Genomic DNA, 17,275 nt, shown 5'->3' on the forward strand with positions numbered 1-17,275 from the left:
CATTTTCTGCTTGTTTCTGGTCTAGACTAGGTTGGAAGGGACCTGAAGGGTTTGGTGTCCCCAAAGTGACATCTCCTCCCCCAGCTGTCCTGGCTCTGGTAGTGGTAGGCTCAGTAACTCCATACTGAACACTCCTTGGAGGCTCAGTGCTCAGTATTGATCGAATTCCAGGGCTGGGCTCTTGAATGTTCACACAGGGATGCACAGCTGCTCCATAAGGATGGTGCCAGGTGAGGAACCACAGCACCTAGGAGCACAGCAGTGCTGGTGAGGTGTGGTGAGGAGTAAAGCCTTAGAGGAAGAGGCCTACAACCGAGAGATGGATTCAGAGAACCACAGAATGGGTTGGGTTGGAAGAGACCTCTCAAGCTCATGCAGCTCCAACCCCCTGCCAGGGGCAGGGACACCTCCCACCAGCCCAGGCTGCTCAAGGCCTTATCCAGCCTGGCCTTGAACACTTCTAGGGGAGGGACATCCACAGCCTCCCCTGGGCAACCCTTTCCAGTGTCTCATCCTCACCTACAAAGGTTGGACCTTGAGGTCCCTTCCAACCTGGCACTGATTCTGTAGATGCTTTTGTCAGCAGTTTGGCTTCAGAGCAGCCTCCCTGGGCTCTGCCTGTGCTCCCCCAGCTCTGCCTGCTCCAACACTTCTCATGAAGCAGCTAAGTCAGAGCCTGCCCTTGAGCCTGGCTGGATGCAGACCGAGCTCTGCCTGGCAACACAAAAACAAGGCAGCTCTGGAGCCAGCACCAGGCTGGCAGCTGCCCACCAGCTCCCAGCCAGAGCTTCTCACAGGCCCTGAGTCGGGTCAGCAAGGAACCCTTCTAGTCACCACTTATCCCTCCAGGCAGAGAGAGGTGAAGGGCTCAGGCTCCTTGCTCCTGCTTGGGCCTCATCCTGCAGCATCTGCTAGAAATCCACCCCCGAGGGAGTATTTGCTGCGGCTGGAACCTGTGGGGAGGGGAAGAGCAGCAGCGCTGGGCTGGAGAGGGAGAGGAGGGTTCCAGCTGCCTCCCTGCCATTTGCCTCACCCAAGGAGAAAGCAGAAGGCCAAGGCCAGGAGCTCTGAGACAGCAAAGAGAAGAACTGGGCAGTGCCAAGGCAGCCCTGACCCGCGGCCACGCGCTGTGCCCAGCCTCTGAAGGGCAGCAGCTCTGCTGGCTTGGGGCTTGCTGTGCACTTAACCAGGACCACTGCTCCTTGGCTTGCTTCGAGATGCTGCTGTTGGGAAGGGAAAAGGGGAAGGGAGGGGAGGAAGAAAAGCAAAGCAGCTGAGCCAGAGCTGTTTGCCACAAACAAGGAGCCTTTCATTTGCCTCCCTGCCGAGGTTGTCACCTGCAGGCCAGGACCACAGCAACTCCTCCAGCCCAAGCAGCCCTGCTCTGAGCTCGGCACAGCAAGCAGCAGCCAGGAGCTGCCATGAGGGAGCAGGACCCACACGAAGAGACCTTTAATTGGTTTTTTGGCCTGTTTGTTTGTTTCCCTGAGCTGCTTTAACTCTTGCCCTATACAATAAAGAAGGCTTGGAGGAAACAAAAGCTCGGTAGAGTGAATAAGCTGTTTTATTTTTGTCCTGTGCTCACACAATCTCTCTTCTTTCCCTGACAGGTCACACAGCTCAGCAAAATAAACCCCCCCCAAAAAAAAAAGAGATTCTAAGAGGAAAAAAAAAAACCAAAACAGAAATAATAATTTAAAACATCCACTCAGGGCTCCACTTCCAACCTCCCCACAGCCACAGCTCCACCACTTGTGCTTCGTCTCATGCCTTAAGTTCAAGCCACTGAATCTCAGGAGCTGGGGATGGCAGAGCCCCCCACAGTGTGAGCTGGGATGGTGAAGTTAGGGCAAGCCCCAAAACACCTCCGTGGTGAGGAGCTCTCAGCTCCAGCAACCCCCAAAACACCTCCATGGTTATGGTAAGCTCCATGCTCCAGCAACCCCCAAAACACCTCCATGATGATAAGCTCAGAGCTCCACCAACCCCAAAAACACCTCCACGGTGATGAACTCTGAGCTCCACCAACCCCCAATACACCTCCATGGTTATGATAAGCTCCAAGCTCCAGCAACCCCCAAAACACCTCCATGATGGTTAAGCTCTGAGCTCCAGCAACCCCCAAAACACCTCAATGGTTATGATAAGCTCTGAGCTCCAGCAACCCCCAAAACACCTCCATGATGATAAGCTCAGAGCTCCACCAACCCCAAAAACACCTCCACGGTGATGAACTCTGAGCTCCACCAACCCCCAATACACCTCCATGGTTATGATAAGCTCCAAGCTCCAGCAACCCCCAAAACACCTCCATGATGACTAAGCTCTGAGCTCCAGCAACCCCCAAAACACCTCCATGATGGTTAAGCTCTGAGCTCCAGCGACCCCCAAAACACCTCCATGATGATTAAGCTCTGAGCTCCACCAACCCCCAAAACACCTCCATGATGATTAAGCTCTGAGCTCCACCAACCCCTAAAACACCTCCACAGTGATGAACTCTGAGCTCCACCAATCCCCAAAACACCTCCACGGTGATGAGCTCAGCTCCACCAAAACACCTCCATGACGCTGAACTCTGAGCTCCACCTACCCCCAGAACCCTGGAGAGCAAAAAACCAAACCCCAACCAAACCCCAACATGCCACCAGCTCTGGGCTGCCTCCAAGGCTTCTTTTTCCTCTTCCTCCTTGCATTCCCACTTCTTTTCCTTCCCTGTATCCCACGCACAGGACTGGCTAGGAAAAGCCACTTTGTTTTTTAATCTTTTTTTTTTTTTAATGATTTTTGTTGTTGTTTTTTGTTTGTTTTGATTTGTTTTTGTTTTTCAGTTGCTGGTAAAGTCAACTACAACTCCCAGCTGTGCTATATTGTAAATACAGCTTCTAGGATGATCTCTGTGGGTGCCGGAGACCGACAGTGATCAAGGCACTACCCCCACCCCCCTCCTGGCAAAGTGAAATGAACCAACAAACAAAAAAAAAACCAAAACCAAACCTCAAAAAGGAAGTCAGGACCAAAACACCTAAGGGACAGAAGAGGATCCTATAATGTGATCACACACACACAAGGTTACACTGAATCTTAATGGCAAAGAGAACATTTAGCAGCTCGGAACAGTTTGGGGCTTCTCCCTTTTGCTTTTACTCAACACAAGCACTCTCTAAGACCCTAAAAAAGAAAAGAGGAGGAAAGGAAGGAGACATAAAGAAAACAACCCAAAACACAAACAAAAAACCCCCCCCAGGGCAGAAGCCCTCTCCCACCCCCACCACACCAACCCCTCCCCACTCCCATCCCCCCAAAAATCAAAGCGCAGGTCAGGAAGGCTCCTAACAGCTGTTTAATAAGTGACAAGCCCACAAAGTCTGGGGGGGGCTCCTCTTGTGCTGTAGGCTGACTTGAGGAGGGGGCTCAATGACCTCTGGGGGGGGAGAGGGGAAGTTTCCCCTCCCCCTCCCTTCCTCCCTCCCTCCACCTTCCTTCCTTCCCCAAGCAGTTCCCCAGTCGGTCAGTGGCAGAAGACAGCGTTTTGCATGCAGGCTGCTGCGTGTGCCGGCCCAGCTGGCACGGCGGGCAGTGACATGCTGCCAGTGTTGGGGGGGGCTGGGGGGGTTGGGGTTCACACACACACCACACACACACCACTTCCCTTAACCCTCTCCTGTTTCATCCCCCAAATCCTAGAGCTCACACACACACACTGCGGCGTCCTCCACCTAGCCGAGTTCTCTGCCCCTCCCTCCTTCCCCACCACACTTCTGAGCTTCCTCAAGCTGGGATGGGTTAAATGGGAGTCAAACCAGTTGGGTTTGGAAAGAGTTAAACAGGAGTCAAAAGAGTTGGGTGTGGAAAGGGTTAAAGGGGAGTCAAACCAGTTTTGTTTGGAAAGGGGTAAATGGGAGGCAGGTGAGTTGGGTTTGAAAAGGGTTAAAGGAGTCAAACCAGTCAGGTTTGAAAAGGGTTAAAGAGGAGTCAAACCAGTTGGGTTTGGATAGGGTTAAAGGGGAGTCAAACCAGTTGGGTTTAAAAAGGGTTAAAGGGGAGTCAGGTCAGTTGGGCTTGAAAAGGATTAAAGGAGTCAAACCAGTTGGGTTTGGATAGGGTTAAAGGGGAGTCACACCAGTCAGGTTTGAAAAGGGTTAAAGGGGAGTCAGGTGAGTTGGGTTTGGAAAGGATTAGAGGGAGACTCAAACCAGTTGCATTTGCAAAGGGTTAAAGGGGAGTCAAACCAGTTGGGTTTACAAAGGGTTGAAGGGGAGTCAAACCAGTTGGGTTTACAAAGGGTTGAAGGGGAGTCAAACCAGTTTGGTTTGCAATGGGTTAAAGGGGAGTCAAACCAGTTTGGTTTGCAAAGGGTTAAAGGGGAGTCAAACCAGTTGGGTTTACAGAGGGTTAAAGGGGAGTCAAACCAGTTGCATTTGGAAAGGGTTAAAGGGGAGTCAAACCAGTTTGGTTTGCAATGGGTTAAAGGGGAGTCAAACCAGTTTGGTTTGCAAAGGGTTAAAGGGGAGTCAAACCAGTTGGGTTTACAAAGGGTTAAAGGGGAGTCAAACCAGTTTGGTTTGCAATGGGTTAAAGGGGAGTCAAACCAGTTGCATTTGGAAAGGGTTAAAGGGGAGTCAAACCAGTTTGGTTTGCAAAGGGTTAAAGGGGAGTCAAACCAGTTGCATTTGGAAAGGGTTAAAGGGGAGTCAAACCAGTTGTGTTTTCCACTGTGTGTGTGTGTGTGTGCGCAGCTTGGGTCTGATTGAGGAAGGGGACACTGGTTAAGCTGGAATTAAGTCAGCTCAAATCACACAAAAAGTGGTTCAGGAAGGAAAGAAAAAGGGAGAAAAAAAGAAAAAACAAAGGACAAAAAAAGGGAAGAAAATGAAGGGAAAAGGGGAAAAAAAAAAAAAGGAAAAAGAAGAAACCAACTACCTGAAATCACAGAACTTTGGAAGTTCAGAAACGTCTCTCCTCTAACTGCTCTCAGTCCATTTGCTTTTCAACCTCTTTCTGCTTTTTCTCTTATTTAAAGCCAGTTCCTACCAGGAGTTTGTTGGGTTTGTTCCTTTTTGTGTTTCTGGTTCCTGTTTGTCTCTTTGTTTGTTTGTTTGTTTGTTTTTTGACCCCCACCTCTGCCTCTTTCTCTTTCTCTCTCTCTCTCTCTCTCTCTCTGGCCGCCACAGTTCGCTACCAGCTCTCGGTGTCCTGCGCTCATAAAGCATTCCAAGGTTGTGGAAAGGTGCTGGGGGGCTCACACCAGTAGTGCAGGGTGTCCTCTCCTCCCAGTTCATTCCCCCCCCAACTCTCCCCCCAAGCAGGGGAAGCCCCCCCCTCAAACCTCAAGCCTTGGCAGGCGCTGCCAAGCCTCCTGGCGGCAGTCAACGTCTGTGTCCGTTTTGTTTGTTTGAGAAGATATTGATCGCGTAAGAAGGCATTGGAAAGTTCCTCACAAAGTACTTCCAGGCTCAGCCCTTCTCCAGTTCTCTCTACTCAAGCGAGTTGTCCCAAACTCCTCTCTCTCTCCCCAGCGTTGTGCCCTTCACTTCCTCCTGTCCTTCTGTTTGCGCTCCTGCCGCCGGCCCTGCTGGTTGGCCACGGCCCGAGGTATCAAGATGACGCTGCCGTCGCTGGCGTACTGCAGGGCGTACTGGCTGGGGGAGTAGGGGTGGCCGTTCTCGTCCCTCAGCCTGCCGAACACCTCCTGGTAGAGGCTCTGCACCTTCTGCTTCATCTGCCGGATGGATTTGAGGAACTCTACCTTCTCCCTGAGCAGTTTGGATTTGTCCCGCTGCAAGTCCTCCACGTCCCGCTCCAAGTTGAGGATGGTGTCCAGCTTCCTCTTGCGGCAGTTCTGGGCAGCCATCTTGTTCTTGCCTCTCCTGCGGATGTCTCGGATCAGGCTGAGCTGGGCCTCGCTCAGCTGGTACTTGGAGAGCAGCTCGTTGAACTCCTCCACGGGCAGGTTGATGATCTTGTCGTTGGTGAAGGGGATCTTCATGGCTCGGGCTCGGTGCTCGTCCCTGCTCATCTGCTTGTCCAAGAACTCGGAGGGTTTCTTGCCGCTCTTCTTGCCCGCGCTGGGCAGTTTGGGCTCCTCGGTATCCAGGGCCCCCGGGGCCATGTTGTAGGTGTGGTTGTGGCCAACGTGCTCCAGGTAAGGCAGGTAGTGGAGCTGGGATGGGTCCTGGTAGCTCATGCGGCAGAACTTGCTGTACTCCGGCTGGTATCCCACCGCCCCTTCCGCCTCTTCGAAGTCCACGTTCTCGGAGTCTGAGCTGTAACCCACAGCTCCTTCCTCAGAAAACGAGGAGGAGGAGGCGGAAGAAGAGGAGGAGGAGGAAGAGGAGGACGAAGAGGAAGCTTCTGAACTGCTCAGAGAAGCGGGGCTGTGGCCAGAATCCAGAGAGAGACCTGAGTCGGAATCGAACTCCTCTTCCAGCTGCGAGGCCTGCACTGGGTTGAAACCTTCCTCGATGGCTAAGTCCATCAGGCTGATCTCATCCAGCATGGCCTCGTCCAGCAGCCCACCCAGCGGGTCCGGCAGCTCGGGGCCTGCCGTCTCGTTGACTGTGCTGTTCAGCTGCGGAGGGAAGAAGATGCCACTCAAGTTGGTGGAGCCAAAGGTGGTGTTGAGGCCGGTGGAGTTGTCCGGCGTCAGCTGAAGCAAGGCTGAGCTGCCAGCCATGGAGGAGGAGGAAGAGGAGGAGGAGGAGGAGGAGGAGGGGCTTTCAATTTCGGAGCTGAAGAGGGAGAAGTCCTGTGAGCAGCTCCCCAGAGAGGCCTGATGCAGGCTGACATTCTGATTGATGGGGGTGTTGGGAGGGAGGCTGTAGTTAGAAGTCAGCAGGTCTCCACTCGTGCTGCTGTAGAGGCTTTCAGCGGTTGTGTTGTTCACTTCCATAGCCTGCAAGAGATGCCAAGCAGCTCGGTCAAGCTGCCACGCTCCAGCCCTGGTGCGTGGCCAAGAAGGGACAGGACAATGCTTCTAGATGCCACGGCAGGAGTGAGCTCTCCAGCAGCCCAGCACCAGCACCAGCTGCAGGAGGGTTAAAGCTGCAGCAACCACCGCGCAGGCTGGGACAGAACCAAAACAGCTGCCACCAGCCCCCAAACTGTCCAGGAATCGGGGGCTGGGCACAGCCATCGAACCCAAATTTGATGCCCTGAAAGGACAAAGCTGATGCCCTGGGTCAGGCACTGGAAGGGGCTGTGCCCAGGCAGGTGGTGGAGTCACCATCGCTGGAGGCATCCAAAAGAGGTGCGGGCACGGCACTGGGGGGCACGGCTGAGCGGCCACGGTGGTGCTGGGCCAGGGGCTGGACCGGCTGATCTCGGAGGTCTTTTCCAACTGAAACCATTCCACAATTCCCTGACAATCCCAGCCAGAGCTCACCTGCATTTCCATGATAGACATGAGGTCCTGCCACTGCTGCTCCAGATCGAAGGGCGACTCGGTCTCGGCGAGGAGAGGAGACAGCAGGTTGGTCTGGATGCCTGCAGACCTGCTCTCGCCGGGCACAGCTTCGCTCAGGGTGGAGACATCCGCAGCTGGAAACTAAACCACGTGAGGCAGAGTCAGTCCCTGGCTGCTCAGCAGGGCCAGGGAGCCAAAGGCTCCCCAATGCCCTTCCACCTGCCCGCGCCGAGGGGCAAACGGCCTCTGCCTTGCTCAAAGCCCAACTGCTTTGTAGTGATTCCTCCACACTTCACTAGCAACTAATTAGAAGCAAAGCCAGAAGTCTTTAATTAATTGTGACCACCACCAGCACCTCCCTGCCCTACCACCACCACCACCACTGGTTTTGCAGACACGGTGCCTGGAGCCTCCATAAGCAGCTTAACCCAATTTGCTGCCGGTGCTGCGGGGCTGGGTTGGGGGTGGCACAAGAGGCACCAAAAGCTTTGGCGAGCGAGTGAGGGAGAAGCCACCACTGCCTCTGGGATCCACCCAAGGGGCAGAAGCTGTTCCCCCATCCACTCACCTCCGAGTTCCCCCCGAAAGGGAAGGTGGCCTCCAACAGTCTAAGGCACTCCTCCAGGGACAGGGCTGTCTGATCCTCTGCACCAGGCACCTGATGGAGAAGACAAAGCGACCATAGCCTGAGGACTGGGGAGGTGCTGAGGAGAAACCAACTCCTTCCAGCAGGGCTTTCATTAACAGCGCATCCAAAAAAGAGCCAGAGGCCCCACCCAGTGCTTCACAGGCTCCATCCTCCTGCTCCGGAGAGCGTCAGAACAGCCCCCCGAGCACAGCGGGGAACGGGAACCTGCTGCCTCTGCTCCCGCCGAGCCTCACCTACCGCATGAGAGGCCTCTGCGCCTCCCCGTGCCACCGCCTCTGCCTGGCAACCCAAAGGCACGGCCAGAACCAGCCACCCTCATCCTAACACCCTGCTGACGGGGACGTGGCCGCTGCCCTGCCCTGCCCACCTCGCTGCGGCTGCCTGCCATTCCCAGCACCAAATCCTCCTGGCCGCCTTGGGCCGAGCCTGATCCTGCCGCTCAGCAGAGCCCTGCTGAATGTCAAAGGCGACGCCGCTCGCCCCGACGACCAGAGAGGGGGCAGAGAGCCCTGGCAAGCTGCATCGCCCTGGGCACAGACCCCAGCCCGGCTGGCCCAGGGGTGTTACCTGTGCAGGGAAACTCTCCCCAGTCTCTCCATCAACTAGTAGGGTTCTATCCAAGACCTCGTTCCCTCCGCTCCTCCAGCTGTCCCCTCGCTCCCTCCCATCGCTCAGCTCTTTGTCCACTTCGCTCTCTTTCTGACGGTGGCTGTAGTCAAAAATCTCTCGCCCAGCGCCGAGATCAATATCCTGTCTCCACAGGATGTCAATCAAATCGATGTCCTGAAAGACAGACCACATCATTTCCTTCAGCCCCGCGCAGGGTCCCCACCCAGGGGACATCCCTAAAACCCCACCACGGTCCGACCCGCAGCCCACCCGCTGGGCACCCCGCTCCTCCTCCGGGTTAACCCGGGGCTGTTCTGCCCCCCGGGGTGCCCAAGAACGGCTCTGCGGGTTCTGCATGGCGGGTGAGGCAGGCCCTCCCCTCCCCACCGCCCATGGCCACCCTCCCGGCCGCGCCGGGAAAGGCGGTCGGGGCCGCCCGGGCCCCCGTCGCGGCGGTGCCTGCGTCGTGCCCGCCTTGCATCAGCCCCGTGGTGCCATCCCGGCCATTTGCATAAGGGGTGGGGTGCGCCGGCAGGAAAATCCCCGCATTTCCACCCACCTGATGCAACTTCAGCCGCCGCCGTCCCCGCCATCACCGGAGCTGCCCGCAGCCTCCCCCGGTTAACTCCCTTCACGCCTCCCCGGGGGTACCCCCGGAGCCCTGCCCTGCACCCGAACCACCGGCCCCCGCCCCGCAGCCCCCGCCTCCAGCAGCCCTGCGCCGCCGCCGCGCCTCCCCACCCCCCTCGTCCTTCCCCACCTCCCGGTCCCTCTACCCGCGTCGCGGTACCGGTGATCGGCCGCTCTCCCTCTGCCTCCCTCTCGGTACCTTTCTCATGTCCCCAGCTGCCGCCCGGGCCGCGGCGCACGCCGATCATGGTCCCCGGGGAAGGAGGAGAAGGAGGAGGAGGCGGCGGCAGCGGGGCGGGCTGGCCGGGGCGCGGCACCGCGCACGCATCGCCGGCCGGAGCGGCTAAAGAGAGCCGAGTTCCGCTCCGCGCCCACCGGCCACAGGTGCCCGTGGCCCCGGTGATGACGGCGGAGGCGGCAGCAGCGAGCTAATGGATCAGGCTCAAGCTCGGGCTGGGCCGGGTTCGGTTCGGTTGGGCCGGGCTGGGCTCGGCTCCCGCCGCCCTGCCCGGGCCGGGCTGCGGCTCGCCCCGCCCGCCCCTCCCCCGCCGGTACCGTGGCTGCGGCGGCAGCCAAGCCCCGCCCGCTGCGCCCCGCCGGGCCACGCCTCTCCCTCCCTCGCCGCCAATAGGCCCCGGCCGCGCCCTCCGCCAATCAGCGCCGCTCCGCTCCAACACCCCAACCAATCCCCGCCGATGGGGGCAGCCCTCTCGACCAATGAGAGACCGCGCGGTGCTGAGTGGGGCCACGCCCCCGCCCTGGCGCAGCGGAGCCGCCGCCGCCGCCTCCCCCTCCCCGCCCCGGGCCCGGCCTCGCCCTGCACCGCGCTGGGGTGGGGGAAGCTCGAAGCGGGGCTCGCTGCGCTCCCTCCGGGCCAGGGTCACCTTGGAACCTTCCCTAGGGAGACCCCGGCCTGGAGGGGCCGCTCCCGGCCGGCCAAGGCCGGAACCCCTCATCCCCGTTAAAGCCCCCGCTTGCTCCTCACCCCCACCCCTAAGCCGCCTCCGACCGGGCCCCGGGACTTAGCGAGGGCCACTGGAGAGGCAATGCCAAGTGTAAGGAGATCCCAGTCCTGCGCTGGGGGCGGGAGGAACCGCAGGGTTGGCGGCGGGGCCGGGCGGGAGGTGGGGGGAAAGCTGTGCCGGCAGGGCCGAGGCTGAGCACCGGCAGCTCATCACATGTCTGGCGGCCGCGTATTTTTATCCTCCTGTTGTGGAAACGGGCACCGGGGCAGCGGCTGCCTGCCTGCCTCCCGCCCTCCCCACCCCCAATGCTGCAGCGGCCCTCAACCAAGCTTTGTCTAGGAGGATAAAGAGGGATTGGGGCAAACCCCCTCCCTCCCCCTCCCCCCCAAACCAGGATCCAAGAGAGAAAAAAAATCTCCCAATCCCTGCTTTTGGATGATTCCCAACCTCTCAGCCAGCACTGCAAAGCTCCCTGAGCTCCACCCAGGGGTGAGCTCCAGCTCCCAAAATTCTCACCAGCCACCAGATTCCCCCCAGCAAGGTCGTGCCTCACCCACAGGACCCAATGGGAATATTTTAATCACCAGGGGAAAAAAAAAAAAGAAGATACGATGGAAAAAAAAATTTAACCCCAAATCCCCCCCAAAAAATTCCATAAATCCATCTGCAGCTTCATCATTATCCCCCTAATGAAGAGGGAATGGGAAAGGGGGGGAAGGATGAAGCCCTGCGGGTGCCTGCCAGAGGAAGCAGCTCCAGGAGCTGCCCAGCTCACACAACACTCCCATTGGAAGGGCAGTGCAAGGTTCTAGACAAAGACACCCCCACGCACACATCAAAGACCCCACCCCACTGGGGTGATGCTTTCCAAGGAGGCTCTGAGGTGTCACAGCAGCCAGCAGGGTCCTGCTGGCCCCAGGTGGAAGCAAGGACCAGAGGGTGAGGGTGTGACAATGTGACGTGGGTGTGTGAACCCTTGTGAGGCAGATGGGAGCTCCTGGCGCTGGGCACTCTCCCTTCCTTCTCACAACCACCTCCCACCCAGCCCACCCTACCCCACCCACCCAGCATTTGGGGGGAGAAAAAGCCCAAAGCAGGGGAGAAAAAGAGCCGAGAAGCAGCCCCTCTGCCTGCTTGGGATGAGGGATGGTGCAGACCTAACACCTCCCCACCCTTCCCTGGAGGAGTGAAACTGCAGCATGGTTAAGAAGCCTCTTCCCCGACCTGGCAGCTCCCAGGTGGAGTTTCAGCCTCAGTAAGCCCAGTCCAGGCTGGCTGAGGGCTTGCAGCTGCTGGCTGGGTTTGCAGCTGCGCAGGGGCAGCGGCCATGGATGGCATCTACTGCAGGGCTGGCTTTTAACAGACAGAAATAAACAGGCCTCTGGAGATCAGCAGCGTTCTCGGCCTCCTGCCACTGGAAGCTGCAGCATTTTCTCTCCAAAAGCTGCTTACTCTCCCCTAGATTTCCCTGGATTTCTCCCATTCTCTTCCCGGTTTTCTCCACACTGTGCTGGCAAAAGGCTTCCTCAGCCCCCACCACCCTCAGCCACCAGACTCGGGAGGAGGATGGCAAAAAGTCTTCCACAAGCTGTGTGCATGACCTTGTCCATGACAGTTTTCATCACATCCTTCCCCCTTCCCAAGACAGGGAATTGCCTCTCCTTCATTTATCAGGGAAGAAGCTGCCTGTGTGAACACCTCTCCTGCCTCTAGCACCCTCCAACCAAAGCTCCCCTCGCTGACACCTCCAAGGTCGCCGAGCAGGGCTTTTTCCCCACCACCACCTCAGTCCCACATCCCTGAAAACACCTCCAGAGCCTGGGAGATCCCAAAACCCCAGGGAAAAGCTGGCTGCAGGGAGAGCTGAAGCATCATCCCCACCTCCTTCAGCCTCAATCCACCAAATCCCAGCCCTGAAACTCGCTGTCACCTTTGTCACTGCACCGCGCACGCCTTCACAGCGCCTTCCTCACCCAGCTCCCTGCCCGCCGCGCCGGAGCCACACGACAAAAAGCCCCAGGGCACCGGTGCCAGCTGCCTGCCAAACTGCCCACCCCTTGCTGCCGGTAGCGTGGGGGGGGCAGGGGACACACACACACGACACGGACGCCAGCCAGGCTCTGCTGTCCCCATGCCCAGCAGTTCACCCGAGCCACGATTTACACCACGCAAGAACGGAGGCTGCAAATGGGCACCAAACCTTTCCCCGCAACCACCACCGCGGCGGCGGCGACACCGAACACGCCGTGACAAAGAGAACGGTGCCAGAAAGGACACACACACACACACGGGAGGGGGGTGGAGGGGTAAGAAAAAAGAGCAGCAGCTCATGGGGACCAGGATTGCATCACAGCCTCCCGACAGCAGAAAATAAACCTCTTTCCAGTTCACCTCTCCCCACCCGCCCGTGATGAAAACCCTGCAATAAACATCGCCACTGGATGAACTCCAGAGCCAAGTAACCCAACCGCCTCGTTCGACACCTGGGACCAGGCTGTTACCCAATGCCCCCCCCTCCCGCCCCCTTGTTGATTTCCCAGCCTGGGTTTATCGGTTTCACAACGCCAAAGCTATGTGCACAGGTTGAAACGTTGACCTCCCCCCGACCCCTTTCACTGTTCGTTTCAGACTCAGAATAAAACAAGGAGAGGGGAAAAAACCCTACCACCGCCTCACACATCTCTCTCCCCTCCTTGGGGGCCTCGAAGCTGAGTTTGACACCGTTCCCAAGCGGGGATCCACTTCTCCCAAACGCTAAACACACAAAACAATGCTCCCTTGAATGGATACCGAAGGCCAAGACATCTCCCCACCACCACAGGGCCTCCCTTTCCTCCCCCCTAGCCCAGCTGAAAGCAGCTCCTGCCTACCTCTTTGGTCAAGTCTCCATTCCCCGGGGCAGCCACCGCTCCCAAATCTTCCAGTTCTTCCCCAAATCCCTGCTCAGCTCCACTCTCCCTCACTCCGTTGTCAGGGCTGTTGCCATCCTGCAGGCCACTGCCATTCTCTAGGGCGATGCCAGCGCTGGGCTGGTTCCCAGCCACGGAGCTTTCGGGGTCTCTGTGCACCAACCAGGCGTTGACTTCGGTGGTGGGCACCTGAAACCTGTCCAGGGCCCTCACTTGGTTGAGCAACCTGCGAGCAGTGAAGTAATAGTCCAGGTCTACGCTTTTTGGGTGGATGCCATATCCATCCAAGGTGTTCCTCAGGTTGTGAAACTGGGTCTGGGTGTAAGCAGAGCTCTGGCCAAGAATGATCTCCCGGAGAGGGGGGAGCTGCGAGTTCAGGTAGGTGTCCACGTCCACACGAACGCCGATCAAGCTGAGCAGGATGGTGAACTGGATGAGGCCTTCGGTGAAGTATTTCTTCAGAGAAAGCATCTCTGGGAGAGGGAGAGGGAAAGGGGGGGGGGAAAGAAACCGAACACAACAAGAAAACAGGTGGAGGGTTTGGGAAGAACAACAAAACAAGCCCCAGCGCCAGACGAATTCTCCACACAACAGGTTGGTTGGGTTTGGCTTTCCTCTGCCCCACTTTCCACACAAACAAAGCAACAGCTCCAACCTTGGGAGTTGAGCAGGAGAAACAAAGCTACGGGATAAAAGTTCGCAGAAGCTTCCAGGCAGCTTTGTTTGCCTTTTAAAATCCCGGGGGCTCGACGGCCAGCGGAGTACAGATCAAAGATCCCGGAGAAGCACCGAACTCTCCTCAAGCAGCTTCCCTCCGCCCTCTCCTGCCCTTTCCCTCTCCCCAGAGCTGTTTTGCAACGCAGCCACCCAAGCCCCCATGTGACTTACTGTCCACAAACTCCACATGCAGCCTCTTCCTCTCACCCCCCCCAGCTCCCCACGCTCCAGGACAGGGGGTCTGCTCCCTTCGACTCTGCTCCTTTTGCTTCTGCCCTCGGAGGCTTCTCGAAGCAGCCTTTCACGAGTCAAAGGTCCAGACCAAGGAAAAGTCCAAAGACTTCTGGCTGCAATTTCATCAGCAGCTGAAAGAGAAGCGGAGAGAAAGCGATAAGACACCCGGGCCAGGCACCACCCTCTCCGGACGTCCCACATGCACCCACTACGGCGACACACGACAGGTTCTCATGCAGCGTGGGGCAGTAGCCCTCGAAGGGCTGATTTCCTCGACCCGGGCCCGGTAACCCACGCCGCGGAGGTTCTCTCCGGGGACAACACCGACCACGCTTCCCTCCCTGAGCTATTCTTAGGCCGGTGCGTCAACTTCCCCTCTCTGAAGGAATCCAGCCCCGGCTCCTTTCACTCCTTAACCCGGTTCCCAGCACCTCTACAAAACTTCGTCACGGGTGTCCTACCGGGGACCGAAGACCCCCGAGCCCGCCCGGGCACCCTCGGCCTCACCCGCCCCGACCTTCCCGGGCCACCCGCCCCTAGCCCTCCGGGGCGGCTCCCTGGTTCTCACCAGGCTCCGGCGCCCCGCCATTCTCCCCTCCCCAGCGCGGCGGAGGGGAGAGGTCCCGGTGCCACCGAGCGGGGACCATGTGCCGCCGCCGCCGCCGCCGCCTCCACCCCCCTCACCCCCCCTGCTTGGCCGCCGCCCCAGGGCCCTCTAAGACCCGCCCCGGCGTCTCGTGACTTGCCTCCCGCCGTGGCCCCGCCGTGCCCTCAGCACCGCCCGGCCCTACCCGCACCCCCCAGCCGTGACCGCGACCCCTCCGCTACCCGCTGGCCGCCGGCCCCTCCGCCGCCGCCGGCCCCGCTCCCGCTCCCCGCCCTGGCCGGGCCCTCCCGCTCCCCTCCCGCCTCAAGCGTCCTCGCCGCCAATCAGCGCCCGGAGACAGGGGGGAGGGACGCAGCAGAGGCCCTATGGGAAAAGGTGACAAGGTGCTTCCTCCCGCCCCCGTCGCGGCCCGGATTGGCAGACCGCCTGACCAATCGGAGCCTGGAGAGCGCAGCTGTACCCCGTGTTTGGCCCGGCGGCCGCGTGATGAGCCAATCGGAGCAGAGACACAGGCCAACACGACCCGCCCCCGCGGCGCTGGAGTGACAGAGCAGCTACCCAACGGGACGCGGGGGCTCCGCCGAGCGGCAGCAGCAGCCACCAACGAGACGCGGCGGAGCAGCCAGCCGCTTGAGTGGCAGGGGGCATGCACCAATCACTGCAAGGCACGGAACCGCCCCCTCCGCCCGGGGCTGTTGCCATGGCAGCGGCAGCCCCCGGCCCCCGGCGCAGGGCGAGGCTCGGGGCGGCCATGGCGGAGGCTGCGGCGAGCGGCAGGCCCCGGCACCGCCCCGGGGGCACCCCCTGCCCCCGGTGTCCCCAGTCCCGTCACCCCCGGGCGTTACAGCGAGCTTCGGGCCTCCCCTGGAGGGTACTGGTTTGGGCCTCCCCTCTGCAGCAGGGAGATGCCTCCTCGGCCTCGCTGCCCCCTCCCGGGGAGGCGCAGGAGGCTCTGCTGCGCTGCCCACGGCCGCTCGGGCTGATAGCGCTGCCCAAACACGGCCCTGCCCTCCGCCTCGCAGGTCCCAGGCCCTCAGCGAGCCCCTGGTGGATGGAAAGACTGAGTCAAAGCCGGAGCCGGAGCTTCGCCTCAGGCCCTGCAGTGAGTCAGGGGCAGGGCTGGGAGCGCAGCCAGGGCAGCGCCTGCTCAGCCTCTGCTTTGCTTTCTTCATTACTCCAGCCCTGAGCTAATTAATGGTCTTTAATGCCATGCTCAGGCAGCTGCCTGGTTGCTGTGTCCCTGCTCGTTACGCCCAGGCCTGTTTTGGGGCCAGATCAAAACAAGCACTGCTGGTCAGCTGCTGCAGGTGCCAATGGCTGTGCCAGAGGGAGGTGACCCCCAGCCCTGGGCAGGCTGAGAGCTTCGGGGAGGGGGAAAAAACATGGAGGGGGGCACCAGGCTGCTGGTGCTTGGAGCAGGATGGGTCTCCCCACCTCATAGAGCTGCTGCCTTTGAGCTGCTCCACAGCCACTTGCAACTGGGCTGCAGCAAGAGCAGTGTGGGCACAGGGCAAGGAGGGGATTCTGCCCCTTGGCTCTGCTCTCCTCACACCCCACCTGCAGCCCTGGGTGCAGTTCTGGAGCCCCCAGCACAAGCAGGACATGGAAGTGTTGGAGCCAGTGCAGAGGAGGCCACCAAGATGCTGAGAGGGCTGCAGCAGCTCTGCTCTGAGCACAGGCTGAGAGAGTTGGGGCTGTGCAGCCTGGAGAAGGCTTGGAGGAGCCCTTGGAGTGGCCTTGCAGGATCTGAAGCAGGCTACAGGAGAGCTGAGGAGGGACTATTGACAAGGTCTGGTGATGAGAAGAGGAGGAGGAATGGGTTTGAAGTGGCAGAGGGGAGATTGAAAGTGGATGTGAGGAAGAAGTTCTTGCCAGTGAGTGGTGGAGAGACAGGCACAGGTTGAGGGTGGTGAGACACTGGCACAGCTTGCCCAGGGAGGTTGTTGAGCACAGAAGCACCCAATGTGATCAAAGATCACATTGGGTGCTTCTGTGCTCCACAACCTCCCTGGAGTTGTTCAGGACCAGCTTGGATGAGACCTTGAGCAACCTGTCCTGGTGGGAGGTGTCCCTACCTATGGCAGGTTGGAACTGGCTGAGCTTTGATGTTCCTTCCAACCTAAACCATTCTGTGATTCAATAAATTGTGCCATGGTCTGTCTGTCTGTCTGTCTGTCCCTTGTCAACCTACATCAGTTGTGCATGCCATGACACTGTGGCTATTCATGGAGGAACCCACCAGCCCACTGGAGTTTGACCAAGGAACCAAGGTCTGGACGTTCAGTGCCTCTTGAGGCAGTAACTCTCCAGTGGAGGTGAGGGAAAGGCCACAAACAGCTCATCCCAAACACCTCACCCATGCCTGAGGACCCAACAGGCAGCTGGTGGCTTGGAAGCCACTCCACAAAGCACAACAGGATCATAGAATCCAAGAACCAAGCAGGTTGGGAGAGAGCTCCAAGCTCCCCCAGCCCAGCCTGGCACCCAGCCCTGCCCAACCAACCACACCATGGCATTCAGTGCCCCAGCCAGGCTTGGCCTCAACACCTC

At 59.0% G+C, this 17,275-nt stretch overlaps 1 protein-coding gene across 7 annotated transcripts; it reads right to left on the reverse strand.

The window, feature by feature from the left end:
* Positions 1-1,542: 1,542 nt before the first annotated feature.
* Positions 1,543-15,014, reverse strand: NFE2L1 (NFE2 like bZIP transcription factor 1). 7 transcript variants are annotated; one of them, XM_064174701.1, is made up of 9 exons: positions 14,947-15,014; positions 14,056-14,249; positions 13,129-13,640; positions 8,622-8,837; positions 7,974-8,063; positions 7,385-7,546; positions 5,330-6,895; positions 2,353-3,171; positions 1,543-2,176 (listed from the first exon to the last, which is right to left on the reverse strand). In XM_064174701.1, the coding sequence occupies exons 3-7, from the start codon at positions 13,636-13,638 to the stop codon at positions 5,531-5,533; spliced, it is 2,343 nt and encodes a 780-aa protein (XP_064030771.1). In that variant the 5' UTR covers positions 13,639-13,640; positions 14,056-14,249; positions 14,947-15,014; the 3' UTR covers positions 1,543-2,176; positions 2,353-3,171; positions 5,330-5,530. The 7 variants fall into 7 exon arrangements, with proteins under 7 accessions (XP_064030771.1, XP_064030772.1, XP_064030770.1 ...); XM_064174702.1 differs by having other exon boundaries at positions 1,543-2,130; positions 2,309-3,171; XM_064174700.1 differs by having other exon boundaries at positions 1,543-2,086; positions 2,220-3,171.
* Positions 15,015-17,275: the final 2,261 nt, after the last annotated feature.

This window comes from Pogoniulus pusillus, chromosome 40 (assembly GCF_015220805.1).
Source record: "Pogoniulus pusillus isolate bPogPus1 chromosome 40, bPogPus1.pri, whole genome shotgun sequence".
NCBI classification, from domain to species: domain Eukaryota; kingdom Metazoa; phylum Chordata; class Aves; order Piciformes; family Lybiidae; genus Pogoniulus; species Pogoniulus pusillus.

What these genes read in the sequence shown, in the direction of transcription:
- NFE2L1 (XM_064174701.1), bottom strand. Translation starts at nt 13,638, where the DNA reads ATGCTTTCTCTGAAGAAATACTTCACCGAAGGCCTCATCCAGTTCACC. An exon ending in ATGGAGACTTGACCAAAGAG is followed by an intron (nt 8,838 to 13,128) that starts GTAGGCAGGAGC and finishes TCTGTCTTTCAG; the next exon opens with GACATCGATTTGATTGACAT. An exon ending in TGTCTATCATGGAAATGCAG is followed by an intron (nt 6,896 to 7,384) that starts GTGAGCTCTGGC and finishes CATCTCTTGCAG; the next exon opens with GCTATGGAAGTGAACAACAC.